We start from the raw sequence: 21,558 nt of genomic DNA, 5'->3' as shown, positions 1-21,558 counted from the left end.
GGTGAGGGCTCTCTTCCTGGCTTGGAGATATCCACCTGCTCACTGTGTCTTCACACAGCAGAAAGAGACAGAGAGAGAGACAGAGGGGAGAAAGAGGGAGAGAGGGATAGGGAGAGACAGGGAGAGAGAGATTACTTCCTGTCCCTTTTTTTTTTTTTTTTGGTCTTTTTAGAGCCACACCTGTGGCATATGGAAGTTCCCAGGTTAGGGGTTGACTCGAGCTACAGCTGCCACAGCTACAGCAGCGCCAAATCCTTAACCCACTGAGCGAGGCCAGAGATCAAACCCGAATCCTCATGGATACTAGTGGGGTTCGTTACCACTGCACCACCACAAGGACTCCAATTTCCTATCCTTTTAAAGCCATGGTGCTTTCAGATTATGTCCTTACCCTCCCAACCTCATTTTACCTTGATTGCTTCTTCCTTCCTTCTTTTCTTTCTCTCTTTCCTTTTTAGGGCTACATCTGCGGTATATGGAGGTTCCCAGGCTAACGGTTGAATCAGCCTACACCACAGCCACAGCAACGTGGGATCCAAGCCATGTCTTCGACCTACACCACAGCTCACGGCAACACTTGATCCTTAACCCACTGAGCGAGGCCAGGGATCGAACCCGTGTCCTCATGGATGCTAGTCGAGTTCGTTAACTGCTGAGCCACGTCAGGACCTCCTTGATTGCTTCTTTAAAAGCCCTGTGTATGGGGTCGGGGGCTAGAGGTGCAGTATATGAATTTGGGGGAAGACAGCTCAGTTTATGGCACACATGGAATTCAGGATGTAAATTTTCAGGCAAGAGGACCGCCATAGGGAAAGGAAATTAAATGCCAACTGGGTTTCAGTCCTCCAGGCATGTCACAAAAATGGAAAGAGATGCTTGTGAAAGCTTTGGACTTGACACCCTAGAAGGCTGAGGGCACAGAGCACATGTCCCCTGGTCCATGTGTGGGCAGTTTACACTGGACATTTCTATCTTATCTCTGGAAAGTTCTGTGCTCCTATGCTGGGACAAGGGTGATAGCAGTAGGGTTTGGGTGTAGTGAGAGCCTCCTTCCACCACCCATCGTAAGAGCCCCAGGTCTTGCATCAGGATGGCCTCTGGCCGGAGAGAGAAGCTGTGTGAGCTTTGGAAGTGGATTCACCTCTCTGAGTTTCAGCCTCCCCAATTGTGAACTGGGGAATGGCTGGGTGGGCTTCTTTCCCTGGTTGCATCTTTGATTTTAGCACATAATTTTCAGCCCTGGTTAAGGATCCAGCCCTGAGTGGACATGCACACGAAATGAATGACCTGGCCCCAGTCCCACCACGGGCTGTCCAGGGCCTCCTGCTAAACTCCCTGATCTCAGATCCTTCCACAGTCTGACTCCAGCCCATGAATCAGCTCCCTACCCCATGGCTCCCCACCTGGCGAGGGCGATGAAAAGATACGGTATTAGCTGGTAATTAAGCTATTAGCTGCCAAAGCTTAATTGCTCTCTGGAGTATTCTAAATTTTAACAGGGGACTTTTAAAAACAGAAAGCCTGAGAGATGGCTGAGATGTCTTGGAAGCAGAAGGAAGGGGGAGTATGTGTTTGTGTGTGTGTGTGTGTGTGTGTGTGTGTGTGTGGCTGAAGCTACCTTTGTAACCTCTGCCAGGATGCCCAGCAGTGAAGAAGCAGATGCTAACTTCCGCCCATGAAAGGGACAGCCCCCAGGTCTGAAGGTGGAGCTGATCTGCTCTGGCTGGGGTCTGGGTGCCAGCCTGCGTACCTTGAGCGCGCATTCTTAAGAAGCTGGCAGGAGCAGGACCAGCTGTGGGCAGAAGGTGGAAGATGCTTATTGTCCTGCAGGGAAAGCCAGGCCTGGGCTGTGGCGCCGTGATTTGGGGGCTTCCTTTGGAGGTGGGGTGGGGAGGGGGATCCGCCAGGGAGGGCTGGGGGTACCGGAGATTCCTCTGTCCTGTTGTTAACTGGTTCTGGCAATTTCTCTTGGGGCTGGGGACAAGGGACTTTGACCAAGGCCCGGGGGTTGATTGGGAAGGTGGGGTATTTTTGATGTTCCAGTTTGTTTTTTTCCGGAGCAGGTTCAGTGGAGCAGGGTGGGGGGACAGGGGCTGGGGGTCCACTCACTGAGTGGCTGGTCCTGGCGGAGGGGCCCAGAAACTAGAGGGCATGGCAGGCTCAGCTGTGCCACGGATGTCAGATGGCAGCCAGGGTGGGGTCCAGGAGGCAGGCAGCATTCTGCGTCTGTATCTGAGTACCTTTCGTTGTCCCCAGACGGTGAAGCTCCAGTGTGGCCCAACTCCAGCCGGGGTGGAGGAGGCAGAGGACCAGAACCCACTCCAGAGTTCATGGCAGAATGCTGAGCACCCGAAACCAAAGATAGCGCCCCTGGCCCCTCACATCCCTGGCATGCTAGAGAGGCAGTGTGTGCTCTGTTTGCCAACCATGCCCAGGCCACAGCAAATATGGGAAGTGACAACATCTGTACAAACTCGGCTCGCATCCCACGTGGCTGTGGCTGTGGCTGTGGCTGTGGCTGTGGCCAGCGGCTGCGGCTCCAGTTCGACCCCTAGCCTGGGAACCTCCATATGCCTCGAGTGCGGGCTTAGAAAAAACAAAACAAAACAAAAAGATGCCTTTTATTTAATACAACTAAGATACTGTGGTCACTCTCAACAGAATTAAGAGTAATTCTTCAATGTCTTCTCCATGTCCTCATTTCCCTGTTGCCTCAGTTATGTGGTTTATTCAGATCAGGATCCAAATAAGGTTCACATATCGCAATTGGTTGAGAGTTCCTTTAAGTCCCTTTTTTTTTCCCTTTCATCTTTTTGCCTTTTCTAGGGCCACTCCTGCAGTATATGGAGGTTCCCAGGCTAGGGGTCTAATCGGAGCTGTAGCCACCGGCCTATACCAGAACCACAGCAACACCAGATCCGAGCTGCATCTTCGACCTACACCACAGCTCACGGCAATGCTGGATCCTTAACCCACTGAGCAAGGCCGGGGATCAAACCCGCAACCTCATGGTTCCTAGTCAGATTTGTTAACCACTGAGCCACGACGGGAACTCCTTAAGTCCCTTTTAATCCATGAGACTGCCCTCCTTTTCTTTCCATGCCATTCGTTTGTTACCAAAATGGTGTCATTTTTCTGTAGACTTCTCACGGTCTGGTTTGGGCTTCCTCTCTTGCATTAAACGTTTTACATGTTTCTCGATGCTCTGGGGTCCTTACATGTGTATCTGTGGGCTTGATTAGATTTGTATTCTAGTCTTTGTGGAAAGAACGCTTTTAGGTCATCTCACCTGCTTCCTGTTGCCTCAGAGCAGAAGGCATCTCATACCTGGTTGTCCCACTTCGCTGATGTTTGTTAATTAAGATCAAGAGTGTCAGTCTGATTCATCCATCAGCTGAATCTTACATCTAGTGATCCGTCTTACCTCTAAGGATTTTCGTAGCCATCAATGATCATTACCTAGATCTATTATGTCACTAGAGGTGGTAACATGGTATGTTCTAATCCTATCGTTCCTTCTTAGTGTATTAGCTGTGATTCCTCACTAAGAACTCTGTCTCCTCAAATGTTTGGTTACCTTACAAGACAGTCTGTATAGAAAAGGCAGAGTAATTGCTTGTTGTGTTCCTTTAAGCAATAACTGATTGTTGCCTTAGCAATTTCATTCGTATCAATTTCCAGAAGAATAAATTGCCCCACATCTGAACACTGGATATTTCTTCACATTTGTTCCTTTGTCACTTGACATTGCTGGGAGGGTACCTGCATTCAGGCCTGATGAGAAGTCCCAGGCCGACTTTGACACTTCCTTCCCTGGAGCTGATTCCTTACAGTTAGAAACGCTATTTAGAGACCACAGTTTGAATGCTTGTGGTGCTCATTACGACTAAGTTTGATTATATTGAAGCCTTTACAGAGGTAAAACTGGGACATGCATTATCTTGAAAGAGGAAAGTAAATCCTGAACTCATAGTAATATTTTTATTTAAGTTAGATATCAGGGCTTTGGTTTCACTTTAAAATTTTGTATCTGTATTTCCTTTTTCTAACGCAGAAAATCTTGATTCCTTGTGACCTTCACTAGTGTTTTCTCTGGGTTTTTTGTTTGTTTGTTTTTGTCTTTAGGATCTGTCTCAGATGGAATTTAGAATGAAACTTTTGTGTTTTAATGTAAATTGAAAAAAATTCTCTCTGTAGTGAAGCCAAATCTGAAATACAGTTGTTTTAGTTTGCTTTCTCTTTTGAGAAATTGCTTTACTTTTCCTTTTGATATAATCTTAAAATATGTAAAAATTCTAATGTATTTAATTATTTTGTCATTATGAATAGGTTCTACTCATATATTGTTTTTTCTTCTATATGGGAAGTCTAATAAGTTCTATATGTTAATTTTACATTCCACGAGTTTACTAAATTTTCTTATTGTTTGTGATAGGTTTTTCTTTTTCTTTAAATTTTTTTTTCTTCCAGTTTTATCCAGGTATAGTTGATATACAGCACTGTGTAAGTATAGGCCATACAGTTTAATGATTTTACATACATAGTGTCACTAAGTTTAGTAAACATCCATCTTCTCATACAGATACAAAATTAAAGAAATAGAAAACCATTTTTCCCTGTGATGAGAACTCTTAGGATTTATTCTCTTAATAACTTTCATATATAACATACAGCAGTGTCAATTATATTCTCATGTTGTACATTATAACCCTAGTACTTACTTATCTTGCAACTGGAAGTTTGTATCTTTTTGTTGTTGTTGTTGTTTTCCTTTTAGGGCCACACCTACGGTATATGGAAGTTCCCAGGCTATAGCTGCCGGCCTACACCACAGCCACAGCAACATGGGATTCTGGCCACGTCTGTGACCTACACCACAGCTCACGGCAGTACTGGATCCTTAACCCACTGAGCGAGGCCAAGGATCAAACCCATATCCTCATGGATGCTAGTTGGGTTCATTCCCACTGAGTCACAACAGGAACAACAAATTTGTATCTTTTGACTGCTTTTGTCGAATTCTCACTCCCCCCTCCCCCAATCCCTGCCTCTGTAAAAAAAAATCTGATATCTTTTTCTATAAGGTTTTTTTTCTGAAGTATAATTGATCTACAACAGTATATTAGTTCCTATAAGCCAAAATAGTGCTTCGATGTTTCTGTACATATTAAAATGATCACCATGATAACTCTAGATGCCATCTGTCACCACACAAAGATGGTATATAGTTACTGACTATATTACCCACAGTGTACACTTCATACCTGTACCTCGTGTCTTTTGCAGCTGGAAGTGTATACCTCTTAACCTCCCTCACTTATTTCTTTCCTTCTCTTACCCCTCTCTTCTCTACCAGCCACCTGTTTGCTCTCTGTATCTGTAATTCCATTTCTATTTTGTTATATTTGTTCATTTGTTTTGTTTTTTAGAATCCACATATAAGTGAAATCATGCATATTTGTCTGACTTACTTCACTTAGCCTAATACCTTCTCGGTCCATCCATGTTATCATAAATGGCAAGATTTTGTTGTATTTTTTTTTAAGGACTCAGTAACATTCCATTGTATATATATATACTACATCTTCTTTATCCATTCATTTATGGATGGGCATTTAAGTTGCATCTATATCTTGGCTATTGTAAATAATGCTGCAGTGAACATAGAGGTGTATGTATCTTTTCATTTTTGCATTTTTTTTGTACTTTTGTTTTCTTTGGGTAAATACCTAGGAGTGGAATTGCTGGATCATGTGGCAATGCTCTTTTTTTATTTTTTGAGGCATTCCCGTGCTGTTTTACATAGTGGCCACACCAATTCGCACTCCCACCAACAGTGCACACGCATTCCCTTTTCTCCACATTTTTGCCAGCAATTGTTAATTTGTTGCCTTTTTGATAATAACCATTCTGACAAGTGTGAGATGATATCCCGTTGTGATTTTGTTTTGCCTCTCCCTGATGATTAGTGGGGTTGAGCATCTTTTCATGTGTCTGTTGGCTATCAATATGTCTTCTTTGGAAAAACGTCATTCAGATCTTTTGCCCATTTTTAATTGCGTGGTTTGGGGTTTTTCAATATTGAACTGTGTGGGTTCTTTCTATATTTTTTATATCAATTCCTTATCAGATGTATCATTTGCAAATATCTTCTCTTATTCAGTAGGTGGCATTTTTGGTTTGTTGATGGTTTCCTTCACTGTGCAAAACCTTTTAATTTGATGTAGTCTCATTTGTTTATTTTTGCTTTTGATTAGCTTGCCTGAAGAGACGTGTCCAAAAAAAATTTACTGAGATCAATGTCAAAGGGCTTACTGAGTTTTCTTCTAGAAGTTTTATGGTTTCTGGCCTTACATTTAAGTCTTTAATCCATTTTGAATTTATTTTTGTTCATAATGTGAATAAGTGGTCCAGTATGATTTTTTGGCATGTAGCTATTCAGTTTTCTTAATGCCACTTTTTTTTCTTTTTTTTGGGGGGGGGTCTCTTTTGCCTTTTCTAGGGCCACTTCCTGCGGCATATGGAGGTTCCCAGGCTAGGGGTCCAATCGGAGCTGTAGCCACCGGCCTACACCACAGCCACAGCCACGCGGGATCCGAGCTGCGTCTGCAAGCTACACCACAGCCCACAGCAATGCCGGATCCTTAACCCACTGAGCGAGGCCAGGGATCGAACCCACAACCTCATGGTTCCTAGTTGGATTCATTAACCACTGAGCCATGACAGGAACTCCTCCTAATGCCACTTATTGAAGAGGCTCTCTTTTCCCTACTGTATATTCTTGCCTCTTTTTTCATAGATTAATTCGCCCTTATAAATGTGAGTTCATTGCAGGGCTGTCTATTCTGTTCCATTGATCTATGTGTCTATTTTGGTGCCAGTAATTTATTTGTAATAGGTTTTCTCATGAATTCTTTGGGGGTTTTCCAGATACGTAATCACGTCATCTTCAAGGAGAGATTAGTGTTATTTTGTTTCTTCCTCTCCAATCTTATGCCTCTAATTGCTTGTCTAATCACGTTGGTTAATGCCTGCAATACAGTGTTTAGAATAGAGGAGACAGCGAGCATACAGTGAATAGTTGTGGTGACAATGGCTTTTTCCTGATTTTAGCAATTAAGTCTGTAGTGTTTCTTCAAAAGTCAGAGACTGGATGCTGGCTTTTGAATTGCTGGGGATGTGTATAGATTTATGTTAAGGAAATAGTCACTGTTTCCTATTGCATTGTGGTTTCAGCTTTATTTTAGTTGCTCTGATCTCGTTCCAGTTCTTGGTTTCCACTTTGAGCAGCTACGGTTTAGGATGTTCAGCTTATGTGAATCTGAGCCAGCTCATGCAGAGACCTTGGGGCTCCCGTGACACAGCACTTGTGGAAGAATTGTGTCCCAGGTGCTTTTGAGGAACTGGTTCTAGTTTTCAGACATAGGCTTAGGATCTTGGCTTCACCTGGGCATATATTTTATTTTCATGATTCCAGTTGGTTTGGGACAAAACAGGGAGAAAATGAACTATTTTATGTCATGTGGAAGGGAGCAGTTACTTTTGCATTTATCAGGAACTCCGTGGACATTTCCTATGTGCTGGACCAGCGGGTTATTTTTTTTATCTTTTATTTGTGCTTTTGAATAATCTTTAATGTTAAAATATTTAAGGGGCTGGTGAACCATTACCTCCCAGGATGACAGCATCTGAGAGTCAGTGGATACCAGCCCAGTGGTCAGACTCCTTTGCTCATCAGTGCTTAAGCAGAGTGTGTACTTCCGTGACCATCTCACCTCTATAGAAGGAGCTCCAGAGCTCGTGCATTCCCCTGAAGTCAGGACGTAGCTTGGGGGCTGGTTGGATCTTACGCTATGCCTCTGACTTCTTGCTGCCAGCAAGTTGTTCCTCACTAAACACCATGTGGCATGACTCGCCCCTCTGAACACTGTATCCAGAGGTCCCTCCAAAACCAGAATTATATTAATAGAAACCCTTGTGCCCTGCTGGTGAGAGTGTAAATTGGTACAACCACTATGGAAGAGTATGGAGGTTTCTCAAAAAATTAAAATAGAGGGGCCATAAGAACCAGCAGTCCCACGTCTGGGTATATAGCCAAAGGAAATAAAATTGCTATCTCATGGAGTTCCCATCGTGGTTAGGTGGTAACGAACCCGACTAGCATCTATGAGGATGCGGTTTTGATCCCTGGCCTCGCTCACTGGGTTAAGGATCGGGCGTTGCCATGAGCTGTGGTGTAGGTCACAGACTCGGCTTGGATCCCATGTTGCTGTGGCATAGGCTGGTGGCTACAGCTCCAATATAACCCCTAGCCTGGGAACTTCCATGTGCTGTGAGTGCGGCCCTAAAAAGACCAAAATCAAATCAAATCACTATCTTGAAGAGATATCTTCACTCTCATGTTCATTGCTGCATTATACACAATAACCAAGATATGGAAACAACCTAAGTGTCTGTCAACAGATGAATAAAGAAAACACGGTATGTACGTACAATGGAGGATTAATAGGCCATAAAAAGAAGGCAATCACTTTTTAATGATTTTTATTTTTGCTATTACAGTTGGTTTACCGTGTTCTGTCAGTTTTCTCCTGTACAGCAAAGTGACCCAGTCACATACACACACACATATATATTCTTTTTCTCACATTATCCTCCATCTTGCTGCATCACAAGTGGGTAGATACAGTTCCCAGTGCTATAGAGTGCCCGGGATCTCATTGCTTCTCCATTCCAAATGCAATATTTTGCTTTATTAACCCCAGATTCTCAGTCTATCCCACTCCCTCCCTCTCCCCCTTGGCAACCACAAGCCTGTTTTCTAAGTCCATGAGTTTCTTTTCTGTGGAAAGGTTCATTTATGCCATATATTAGATTCCAGATATAAGTGATATCATATGGTATTTGTCTTTCTCTCTCTGACTTTCTTCACGTAGTACGAGAGTCTCTAGTTCACCCATGTTGCTGCAAATGGCATTATGTCATTCTTTTTATGGCTGAGTAGTATTCCATTGTGTAGATATACCACATCTTTTTAATCCATTCATCTGTCGATGGACATAGGTTGTTTCTTTTCTTTTTTTTCTTTTTTTTTTTTTGGTCTTTTTTGCTATTTCTTGGGCCACTCCCGCGGCATATGGAGGTTCCCAGGCTAGGGGTCAAATCGGAGTTGTAGCCACTAGCCTACGCCAGAGCCACAGCAACACAAGATCCGAGCCACATCTGCAACCTACACCACAGCTCACGGCAACGCCGGATCATTAACCCACTGAGCAAGGGCAGGGACTGAACCCACAACCTCATGGTTCCTAGTCGGATTCGTTAACCACTGCGCCACGACGGGAACTCCCATAGGTTGTTTCCATGTCTTGGCTATTGTGAATAGTGTGCAATGAACATACGGGTGCATGTGTCTTTTACAAGGAAACTTTTGTCCGGATATATGCCCAAGAGTGGGACTTCTGGATCATATGGTAGTTCTATATTTAGTTTACTGCATTACCTCCATACTTTTTCCCATAGTGGTTGTACCAATTTACATTCCCACCAACAGTGCAGGAGGGTTCCCTTTTCTCCACACCCCCTCTAGCATTTGTTATTTGTGGACTTATTAATGATGGCCCTTCTGACTGATGTGAGGTGGTACCTCAGAGTAGTTTTGATTTGCATTTCTCTAATAATCAGTGATGCTGAGCATTTTTCCATGTGCTTCTTGGCCATCTGTATATCTAAAAGAAAGCCATCTTTTCATTATCAATAACATGGATGAATCTGGAAGCCATTACTCTAAGTCACATAAAGCAGACATAGAGTAAGAAATACTACATGATCTTACTTCCTTGCGGAATCTAAAAAAAGTCGAACTCATGGTAACAAAGTAGAATGGTAGTTACCAGGGGGCTGAGGGATGCGGGCAAAGGGGAGATTTTGACCAGAGTGTATAAACTTTCCATTATAAGGTGATAAGTTCTAGAGTCTTAATGTAGAACATGACGACTAGAGTTAATACTAATTATTGTATATTTGAAATGTGCTTAAAACCAATAACAAGCTTTTATTTATTATTTCTTTTTTGTCTTTTCTAGGGCCACACCCATGGTATATGGAGGTTCCCAGCCTAGGGGTCGAATCGGAGCTGTAGCCACCAGCCTACGCCAGAGCCACAGCAACTCAGGATACGAGCTGCACCTGCGACCTACACCACAGCTCACGGCAACATGGGATCCTTAACCCACTGAGCAAGGCCAGGGATCACAACCTCACGGTTCCTAGTCGGATTCCGTAACCACTGAGCCGTGACGGGAACTCCAATAACAAGCTTTTAAAAAGTGATGAATAGGAGTTCCTGTCTTGGCGCAGTGGTCAACGAATCTGACTAGGAACCATGAGGTTGCGGGTTCAATCCCTGGCCTTGCTCAGTGGGTTAAGGATCCGGTGTTGCCGTGAGCTGCGGTGTAGGTCGCAGATGCAGTTTAGATCCTGAGTTGCTGTGGCTGTGGCGTAGGCCGGCAGCTACAGCTCCGATTGGACCCCTAGCCTGGGAACCTCCATATACTGCAGGAGCGGCCCTAGAAAAGACAAAAAGACGAAATAAATAAGTAAATAAAAAGTGATGAGCAGCAACAGCAAAAAAACCCCTCAGGATCATATTCAGTTGGAGCAAAAATAAATTTTACTTGTCAATCAAATCTGATGACGCAAGCGTGGAGGGTTTTAAGAGAGAAGGCCATGTGCAAAACCCTTGCCAGGCATGAACAGAGGATGCAGTTGTAACTATAACGTGGCCATCAATAACTGTCGGATGCAGCAGGGGACACAAGGCACGAAAGATTCTCATCTGATACCCAGTGCGATCAGAACGGAGGGGGCATTTCTTGCTGAACGTTTGAGCTGGATCATAGAGTGTCAGGTCTAGGAAGCACTGTTTTCTTGGGTTTTCTAGAAACTACACAGAACTGTCTACCCCATATTTATGAATTATTCATGCCAATAAACAATGCAGGCTCATGCGCTCTGTTCATAACCATTAGGTTTTCATCCTTCCCTCCCCCCCCCCCCCCCCCGCTCCCATGGCGATTGTAATTTTAGATACTCCAAAAGGGACCAAAATCTGTGAAGAACTGAGTTTGCCCGTGACCTGTGCACCCACCTGGATGCTCAGAGCCTCAGATGCTGGAGTGATGAGGTTGACCAGTTCCCCCAGATTGTATGCGTATGTCCCCCTTCCTCAGGGGCAGGCGCCAGATCCATTTAAGAATATAACTTGGTGGCACCAAAGAGGGGAATCAAAGTCTCCCCTCCCAGATACCCTCAGGGATAAACTGGCTCTTTAAACTGAAAGAACAGGAGCGGCCTCTTTCTCTGGTCCGTGTGTTTCGTCTGTGTCCTCAGCTTGATTCTGAGCTTCGTGGGTCTGTATCTATGATGGATTCACTTCTGCCCCTCCCCGCATTTCACACTGGGGTCAGCCCAGCATCGTTTGAGCAGAGTGGGTGCTCAGCCATTGCCTGTTGGGGGCCAAAGGAAGGAATGAAGAAGGGTAGCTAGTGCATGTGGGACTTCCTCTGCGCCATACACTTCACACATATCCTACAGAGTAGGTGATATTATTATCGGGGCCATTTTGCAGGTGAAGGAACTGAAGCACAGAGAGATTAAGTAACTTAGCTAAGATCACAGAGCCCGGAAGGGGCAGAATCAGGATTTGAACTGCACTGTCTGACTCACCTAGCCATGATCTTAACTACATGGCATGCCCCCCCCCCCATCTCAGCATATTATGGTTGGTAAAAGTGATGGGGTCAGGGGAGTACCTTTTGAGGATAGACCCATGGTGGCATCACATTTTGGGTCACCCAGAGTACCTCACATGGGGAGATCCGTGCTCAGGGAACACTTTCATGCTGATGGAAGTGGATGGGTTGTTTGCTGAAATTAAAAGCTGAAGAGGAGACTTGTTTTTTTAGTTCTTTTTTAAAATTTTTTTATTTTTCTACTGTACAGCAAAGGGACTCAGTCACACATGCATATATACATTCTTTTTCTCACATTATCTGAAGAGGACACTTGTATGGGTCCAGGAACTAGCCCAAAACTCTAACTTCAAGACTTGGAGTTCCATAGTGGCCTAGTGGTTATGAATCTGGTGTTGTCACTGCTGTGATGCAGCTTTGATCCCTGGCCCACAGCAAAAAAAAAAAAAAAAAAAAAAGACTTGGGCTCAAAAACCAGCTCCTGGCTTTCTTTCAGATGATGACGATAACAGCTGGCAAATGGACTCAGAGCAGAAATTCTGCAAATTAATTGTCCTTAGGAAACTCATCTGGAAGTGAGGCAACCAGTTAATTTGGAGACAAAGAGTAATCTCTGTAGGTATTTACTGTGGGTTCCAAGGCGTATAAGGCCACGGGCGACTTGGGAGTTGCACGTATGCTGGCTCCGTCCTTGAGAAGCTCCTAGTGAAACGGGGAGATGCAGGTCCATCTTCTATCCAGATGCCAACTTAGGGTGGCTTATTCATTGGCTATGGGGCGGGGGGGGGTGGTAGCCAGTCCCAGCTTGTAGAAGGCAGCTTGGCTTCCCCTGTGGGGTGTCAGACCAGCCACAGCTGGGAGGGAAGCATCCCGGTGAGATGCCTTCTGGCTGGAGGAGCCAACTCCCTTTCTGGCTGAGGGCCCAGCACCTGGACTTGTGTTTCCATGGCACACCTCGAACGGCAACAGAGGCCAGCTGAGCAGCAGGAGGAGTTGTTCCTGATGGGGAACTGCCCCGGAAGCGCCATGCTCCCCTGGAGCTACCAGCTGGTTCCCAGGAATTGTGTGCATTGGGTTCTGAAGCCACTGTGACCATCAGCTTGGACCCCCTGGCTCCTGGCAGGTGCCATCACCTGCCATCTTGGCATCCAGACTGGCTTTGGGGGCTGCCCCTGCCCTGGCGTCCACTCTGCCTGGAGGGAAGTGATGAGGGCGGGCACTCAACGTACTTGAAGTTCTTGTGTATGAAGTTCTTGTGTATGATTAGTCCCTTTGGAAACCTGCCTTTGCCGCCAATCACAGCTTCCGCGGTGCTGGGACTGTCATGGCAACTAAAAGCCCATCTGAAAAGAAAATGTCACTTCTCTTTTGCATTCTGGGTGGAATGGCACGGGAAACTTGTTTCTCCTTTTTAACTTAACCCGATAACTAGAGACTAAAAGAGTGTAGGTGAGTGTGCGGCATGCATGGGTCAGCGGGCGCTGTAGTGTGTGTGAACAGGTGAGTTTGTGTGTGTGCGCGAGAGGGTGTGTATGGGTACTTGTGTGGTCGGGGAAGACGTGTGCAGCTGTGTGGTTGTGGGGTGAGTCCTCCCTGTGTATATGTCCAAGGTCAGGGGCTGACTTCGGGGTTGAGATCACAAGGCAGGCTGTGAGTGTTTGAAGACTGGTCTGTGAGCATGTGTGTGACAGCGCTGGTGTGTGTGTGTGTGAAGACAAGTAGTGTGGGGGGAGGTGAGTCTGCAGGCAAGTTCTGCGGCATGGGTTGTACACTGCATGGACGTGTTACACTCTTATTTGGTGAGACGAGGCTTCTGGCTTCGGGAAGCTTTCTCTCCATAGGGTAGCCGTGTGGTCCCAATCTTTGGGAGGTTCCAGCCCAGTTCAGGAGATGGAGCCCCCATGGTGTGGCAGGGCCCAACTCCATCCCCAAACTCAGAGAGCCAGAGATTCTGTAGATCCGACACCATGTGGCCCAGCCCTGACCTTGACTGTGGGGACTTCTGCTCCAGGTGCAAGTCACAAAGCACACAGACAGTCTGAGTGCCCCTCAGTCATTCATTCTAGTAACTTTCGTGTACAGATTTACAACAATCACCTGCGCGCACACCTCTCCATGACTTCCTCAGACCCTTTAGGGAGCCTCGTCTCCGATGGGCTGGCTTCTCTAGGAAGATACTTTCCGGGCCATGGTCAGAATCAGGAGGCTGGACAAAGCATAGGGAGACTTCCCAGGATGCGATGTGCAGGGGCCAAGCCGGAAGCAATGGAGACGCCTGCCTGCTGCTGGGAGAGTCCGCTGACCACTGCTGTGTGTGGACACTCCCAGGGGCCAGCTTTCCCAGGCAAGGACTCCATCCAGGGGACCAGGGCTTGGTCATTCTGTCACTGAGATTCTTCCATTTGGCCGCTCTGTACTTCGCCTCTCTGGCGACTCTCTGTGTTATTATTTTTTTTTTTTTTGTCTTTTTGCTATTTCTTTGGGCCGCTCCCACGGCATATGGAGGTTCCCAGGCTAGGGGTCGAATAGGAGCTGTAGCCACTGGCCTACGCCAGAGCCACAGCAACGCGGGATCCGAGCCGCGTCTGCAACCTACACCACAGCTCACGGCAACGCCGGATCGTCAACCCACTGAGCAAGGGCAGGGAATGAACCCACAACCTCATGGTTCCTAGTCGGATTCGTTAACCACTGCGCCACGACGGGAACTCCTCTCTGTGTTATTCTTAATTCTTTAAACTTCAACATGGAACCAAAGAGAACCAATATTGATTATAGGTTGATTAAATAAGTGTTTTCTCTTTTCTTTTTTGCTTTTTAGGACTGTACCTGCAGCACATGGAAGTTCCTAAGCAAGGGGATGAATCAGAGCTGCAGCTGCCAGCCTACACCACAGCCACTGCAATGCTCTATCCGAGCTACGTCTGTGACCTACATCACAGCTCACGGCAAGGCCGGATCCTTAACCCACTGAGCGAGGCCAGAGATTGAACCCGCATCCTCGTGGATATGAGTTGGGTTCATTTCTGCTGCACCACAGTGGGAACTCCCAGTAAGTGTATTCTTGATCACCAGTAATTTTCAGGTTGTCCCTGCCTGGGCCCGGGTGACACAACCTGCCTCTGAATTATTCCCCAGCTGGAGCTCTTCTCAATGCAGTGTTGGTGGGGGATGGGGGTGGGGGACGGAGGCCACGGATGACAGTGGATGTAGGCACGGATGAGGGGGGCCTTAATCCAGCCAGATGCCTTAAGCTGAGCCGACTCATAAAGGACAAGGAGGGGTTAACCAGATGTTGGGGGTGTGGGAGGGTGGGGAGCACAAGTCACTGCTTGGTGACATCAAGCCAACCAAGAGGCTCCCCATGCGTGGGAAGCGAGTTTGGACCAGAGGTGGTCAAGGGACACTTCACCTGGGGTGCCCTTTGCTCTTTGTCTGAGGGGATTAGGATGAGGTTTCCCTGGGGATGCCGAGCAGCATCACAAGCTTAAGAGCTTTGGCAAGAGTCCCCTCCATTAGACTGTTTAACTCTGCCTCGCCCCCCGCACTTTGTTCCTCTGGCTCTGCTGATGTCAACGACAGGGAAACAAATTACGCTGGCAAGGTGCTGGGCTTTCTTGCAAGTGGCAGTTGCGTTGGCTGTTGTCGCTCCCTCCAACACAGCTAACGCCACAGCACAGCCCCCGGGAGCATGAGTGGAAAAGTACCTGTAAATATGAAGGTCGCTTAAAGGCACATGATTGGTTTGTTGTGTAATACCCCGTGGTGACGTTGAGGCCTTATTAATAACTAAACATCTGTCACAACTGTAATTATATTTCTTGTGCCAGGATTGTGTTTCTACCATTGTCCTGCTTAACCACGGAAGGGAGGGTGTGAATTATTTAGGCGACTGACTGTGAGTAAATAATCCACCAGCCCTGTGCAGGCAGTAAGTTTCTGTCAACTCCTTGCAGAGTCTCAGTGTCTCCGCTGACGTTCCCTTGATGGGCTCACAAATCTTTCTGAGAACATCGCCCTGGACCCCCCGATGCGGCTGCCCGAGCAACCCGGAGCAGGGAAGCCTGAGAATGAGGAAAAGGGGGGCAGAGGAGCCCCTGGAGGGGGAGAGGAGCCGCCGAGGAGCCGGGCCCCCGACTTCCCCACTTGGCAAGTCTTCTCCCCCAAACCCCTCCCGGAGAAACAAGCTTTCTCGAATGTTTACTCGGGACTTGATTGTTTTCAGCCCGCAGGTAGGGGGTGGTGTGGGGGCTGGGAGCCTTTGTGCCAAATGTCTGGGCGGTGGGGGGAGGGGGGAGAGGAGACCCCCTGGACCAGATGACCGGGGAGGGGTCCCCCGGGGATGCACATCCCACTGGGACAGAGATTTGGCGATTTGTCTTGAGCTTTGAGCCTTAGCAGGTTTCCGTGGATCCTATACCTGAGATGTGAGGGCAGGTGAAGGGAGGGGTTTGAAAGCTGGCTCTGTCAGGGTCTGACCAGGTGGGAGGGCATGCTCGGTAGGAAAAAAGCAGCAGATACCATGTAGAGACTTGGTACTACGTGGCAGCCTAGAAGCAGGGGCTTTGCATAGAGAGTTGCAATTAATCTTCCCTATAACCCCGTACAGGTGTTATTAACCCCATTTTCATAGGAGAAACGGAAGACAACCAATAAGCAACATCTCATAGGCCAGATCACGCAGGCACAGGTAAAGCCAGGATTCCTACCCGGGTGACTGAATCCCAAACGTGTTCCCCACCAGGAGATTACCCAGCCTCTCCCCAGGGATAGGCGAGGAGGTTGGTTCAGAGCGAAGGGTTTTATGGGTTCCAAGCCGATCCCACTTTCTTTCCCCTGGAGACACTCATGGCTGTAAAAACTCAAGGGGAATTTCAATCAACTCTGGGTGGTTTTGTAGAGAAGGAAATTTTGCTCTCTGTGATGCTGGCATCGAGGTGGTGAGTCCTTTAAACGGGTGTGTTCTGCGGTGGTCTCCCCAAGGCTGTTTGCAGTGGGCTCTCCAGCCCTCTCTGTCACCAGCTCCTCATGGGGCCATGAGTATTTAAGGTCGGGGCCGTGAGTTTAGAGTTAGGCTTATGTGAGAATCAAGGAAGTGGCCTGATGACTCGAGTTCCTGATTTTCGGCAATTTCTCTCGGGAGCTGGTGGGCTGGACTGCAGGGACCAGTGCAGGATGCTATGAGACTCTCCAGAACCATCTTCAACACACCTCATTGTTTGGGAGATCCAAGGTGGGAGCTGATGGGCTCCCTGGCCAAGGGCGTGCTGACCCGGAGGAGTGAACTATCACTAGTGGGACAAAAGCAGTGGGGTAGATGAAGCTGGCCGGGGGCTTTATCCACTGGAGCGGAGTGTGGAGAGAGACCACATGCAGAGGCAGGGACGGAAGGGGTAGGACCCACTGCGCCTCCTCCCAGCCTGTCCTCCTGCTTGTCAGCTTGGAGGGTTGCAGCGTTCCCCAGACTGTCTATTCCTGTCTTTGCCAAGGTGTGGCCAGGTTTTCTCTCGATGGATCTGGAGGAGATGACCTGTGGCTGGGGACCTTCCTTCTATTCACTTCCCTCAAGGGTCTCACAAGGGCCCACAGCATTGGATCTCTGCTTGTCTGGAGCCCATCAAGATGCTGCCTCCTCGGGCTCGAAGCCTGAAGGGATACTCTTCCCCTTTTGTCCATGCTCTGAGATCTGGAGCTCTTTGGGCCAGGTCTGGAGCTGACTCATGAATGGTCAAGAGACCCAGGAGACCAGGCATCAGAGAGGCACTCAGGTAGCTTCAACAAACCAGGGCTAAGTAAACAACCCCATCACCATTGTGCTTGCTGCTCCAACCCAATCCAAAGGAAGCTTTTCTAATATGGGGAGAAATGGATGTGCACTATTGATATAGGAACTAAAAATAGCCCATGTTCCAAACAAAGTGTTTTTTAGTATTTTGAAATGAAAACGTGTAGACAAAGCAAGGATTTAGAATGCATGACTCATTAAATTGCTGACTCTGAAAGCAATGGAAATTCAAAGGGAAATTTTCTCTCCCCATTTTTCCCTCCCACCCCTGTTCTGAACAGCTTATTAAAAGAGGCTCTTCATAAACAGGACCCATAAACTCCTCCATGATTTAAGGTCCTGCACAGTGAGAGGCAGAAGGAACTCAAGTTTTATTGCCTGGTTACTAAGCTGGCTTCCCTTGTTAGACTGGAATCATCAACCAGAGCTCCCCTGGCCCGCCCATCCACATATCTCCTCCTTATGTTCCTAGCAGGTGTCCAGGCAGTTCTGTGGCCTCACCATGGTCACTGCTCCTCCCTCCCCAATGCCCCCCTCTGGTGGACCCCAGCAGCACTCCCCTCAGCATGTTTTGTCAACAAGCATTAGGTCTGGGGGCTACATCGTAGGGGAGTGTGCACACTGTATGGTTCCGTAGAAGGATGCAGCAGTGGGCACCTCCATCAATTCCCCGGGAGTCTCAGGCTCATTCTTGGGTTGAATGGAATGGCTTGGTCTCATCTGTGGTGTTCTGTTTTTTTTTTTTTTTTTGGTTACAAAAACCTTTCTAAAATAAATCTTCTGGGGAATCCTGGTACATGAAACAAACAAGAAAAGACCCATTCTGTTTGGAGCAAGGTTTGTGTGTGCTTGGGACAGCGGGGAGACCCTTTAGGACCCCTGAGATGAACATTGAGATGGTTCACTTGGAGGGACAGCTGGTCGACCTACATAGCCCAGTTCCTTGAAAGCTATGTAAAAACCTCAACACCGACCTGTCCTTATTGTTCTCACCTACGTTTTTTTCCCAATCACCCCCATGCTCCTTGAATATCTTAGTGCTTGTTCCGTCTTAACATCTGCTCAGAGTCCTGATGTCATAAGAGGAAGCCAAAACCATGTGAATCCGTGTGGATGATGAGGCAACATTTCCGCTTCCTGTTGCTTTAACTTCATTTGCACAGAGCTCACACTGGAATAGCCCCCTCTTTGACAGCCCCCGTGGTCGTGTTTACCACTAGCTATTCCCATTTTAGGATGTGGACCACACAGAGGGAACATCTTACATGGAAACGGGACATGGCTAGGGGACCCTACATACTCAGAGCCTTCAATTCCCATGGGTCCCCAGTGGGACTCAGGTTCTTCTAGTGGGCAGGCGTCCTCCCCCTTCTCCACCATGACTGTTTCAGCCCCTACCCACTCATGTAGGAATGATGCCACGTCCTCATTCCCACAAAACAAAAGCCCCAGGAAGAAATTTCCCTAAGTTCCTAACTTCCTGAGCCCCTCTCTGTCATCTTTTCTGCATTCCAGTTGATTTTCTCTCCTCCCTGCCCATCATAGTCGGGGAGGAAGCCTTTCACCAGTTCAAGGGCCACCCGCCTCCACGTGCTTAGACATCTGTTTCCCGCCATTGTCTCTTCAGGGACCTTATTCCGTCAACTCTGCCTCCTCGGTTATTCTTCAACCTTTTTCTTCTTCCCCTAAGCATAAACATTTGTTCTGATGTCACGTACCTTTTTTTAAAAAAAAGCTGATAGTGAAATTTTTTTTTAAGGGCCACATGCATCCGCAACATATGGAAGTTCCCAGGCTAGGGGTCTCATCAGAGCTGTAGCTGCCAGCCTACACCACAGCCATGGCCACGCCAGATCTGAGCCCCTTCTGCCACCTACACCACAGCTCCTGGCCACGCCAGATCCTTCACCCACTGAGCGAGGCCAGGGATCAAACCCACATCCTCATGGATGCTCGTCGGCTTCAGTAACCACGGAGCCACCACAGGAACTCCCCAGCTATCCAATTTGAGTGTCAGATAATCTTAGCTGAGAAACTTTTAATCATTCTGTCACTCTCCTGGAGACTGTCGGACCCCCATCTCTTGGAAATCTTCCTTTCACGCAGGGCCTATTTACTGCCTTCGTGATTTTTCTAACAGAACCTGTTCCAAAATGATGACAGAACATCAATGTTAATAAATAAGCAGTCCTCCAGAAGTGCTTCCTGATGGGTAAAAATCAGATGAGTCTCCATACTCTCTCTGCCTCTTAGAGAAGGTCAATGCATATGAAAATTTTAGCAATGCCCTACAGCAAAGAAAATGGTTTATCTTTGCTTAACTCAGCTTTTTCAAGCATAATGTGAGCCTGGAACCCTGGGGGTGAGTAAATATACGTGTACGTGTGTGTGTGTGTGTGTGTGTGAAAGCCAAGAAATCATCTACTAAGTGTTTATTTCCTCTTCCTAGAACACGCCTAGTTTTATGCAAATGATATGTAACTGGCATACCCTGCGCATGGGGAAAGTTCCATCCATATGGATGAAAACATTGTTAATCCGTGTGCCCAGCTTTGTGCTGGGTGTTGGGAATTGAGATGAATAATCTCTTTTATTTTACAGTTTTTAGGCTCATGGAAAAGATGGGTTAACAGCCACCACAGTGTTGATGTGTTAGGATGAATTCACACACAGAGCATGCCTAGGAGCATATCAAGGAACACACACACACCCTGGAGTTCCCATCGTGGCTCAGAGGAAAACAAATCTGACTAGCATCCATGAGGACGCAGGTTTGATCCCTGGCCTTGCTTAGTGGGTTAAGGATCCAGCATTGGCATGAGCTGTGGTGTAGATCGCAGATGTGGCTCAGATCTGGCATTGCTGTGGCTGTGGTGTAGGCTAGCAGCTATAGCTTCAATTGGATCCCTAGCCTAGGAATCTCCGTATGCTGTGGGTGTAGCCCTAAAAAAGACAAAAAAAAAAGGAACACACACACACACAGAGGCAGTTGTATAGTTCCTGAGTACACCATTCACTTATAAAACAAGAATACAATGTGAATATCACCCCCTGAAATTGTTGAGTATACCTCGAATAAATAAACGTGTGTCTATGCCAAATAGGAATAGTTTGTTCTCAATCATGTGGTCACCTTGCCCTGCAAGATTTTTTTCACTTTTTTTTTTAACCCACATCCTTTTCTCTTGTACTTTGATTGATTTCACCAGGCCCCTCCTGATGGCTGTTTAGGCTGCTCTGTGTTTGCCTTACAAGCAGTGTCGCAATGAGCATCTTTGTCTCTTTATCCCTAGGAACTCGTGCACGTGTATCTAAATATAAATTTTCTAGAAGTGAAATTTCTGGGTCAGAACCTATACACTTTTTTTTTTCTTTTGCGAGATTTGCCAAATTGCTCTCCAGAATTAGGTAGCAATTTACCCAAGGGAAGGGCTTCTGAGGACAGGGGACACCGGAGTGGAGGGGAAGGAGGCAAGAGAGGAGAAGAGCTTGAAGGTGATAATGAAGGGAGTGGTGTCTCTTAGGAAGTGACGGGACATGGGATCAAGAACACAGTCTTCCGGAAAAAAATTCCATATGCACAGCCGAGGTGTAAATTCTGGACTCCACAGAAAATATTATAAACGACCTTACCTGAGAAATTTCGATCACTCTTGCACTCTCCTGGAGATTCTTTGAGCTCATCTCTTGGAAATCCTCTTTCCACGTGGCATCTGTTACTTCGTACATGATTCTTCTAATAAAACATCACACAGCTTGATGATTAACATTGATATTAATAAGAATTCCTCTAGGCATTCCCCTCATGGCTCAGCAGAAAAGAATCTGACTAGGACCCATGAGGACGCAGATTTGATCCCTGGCCTCGCTCAGTGGGTTAAGGATCTGGCGTTGCCGTGAGCTGTGGTGTAGGTTGCAGATGCAGCTCAGATCTGGCGTTGCTGTGGCTGTGGCCTAGGCTGGCAGCTGTAGCTCGGATTTGACCCCTAGCCTGGCAACCTCTATACACTGTGGGTACAG

General features: G+C 47.0%; 1 protein-coding gene across 1 annotated transcript in view; it reads left to right on the top strand.

Moving 5' to 3' along the window:
- CALN1 (calneuron 1) overlaps positions 1-21,558 on the top strand; it is a 460,082-nt gene that overhangs the window by 18,721 nt on the left and 419,803 nt on the right. The window contains exon 2 of the mRNA XM_047779923.1: positions 15,710-15,902. Coding sequence (XP_047635879.1) covers positions 15,784-15,902 — 119 coding nt within the window. The 5' untranslated portion in view covers positions 15,710-15,783. The remainder of the gene's footprint in view (positions 1-15,709; positions 15,903-21,558) is intronic.

Source organism: Phacochoerus africanus, chromosome 5 (assembly GCF_016906955.1).
Source record: "Phacochoerus africanus isolate WHEZ1 chromosome 5, ROS_Pafr_v1, whole genome shotgun sequence".
Taxonomy (NCBI): domain Eukaryota; kingdom Metazoa; phylum Chordata; class Mammalia; order Artiodactyla; family Suidae; genus Phacochoerus; species Phacochoerus africanus.
Note: the sequence above shows the minus strand (reverse complement) of the source record. Positions and strands in the feature narration are given on the sequence as shown.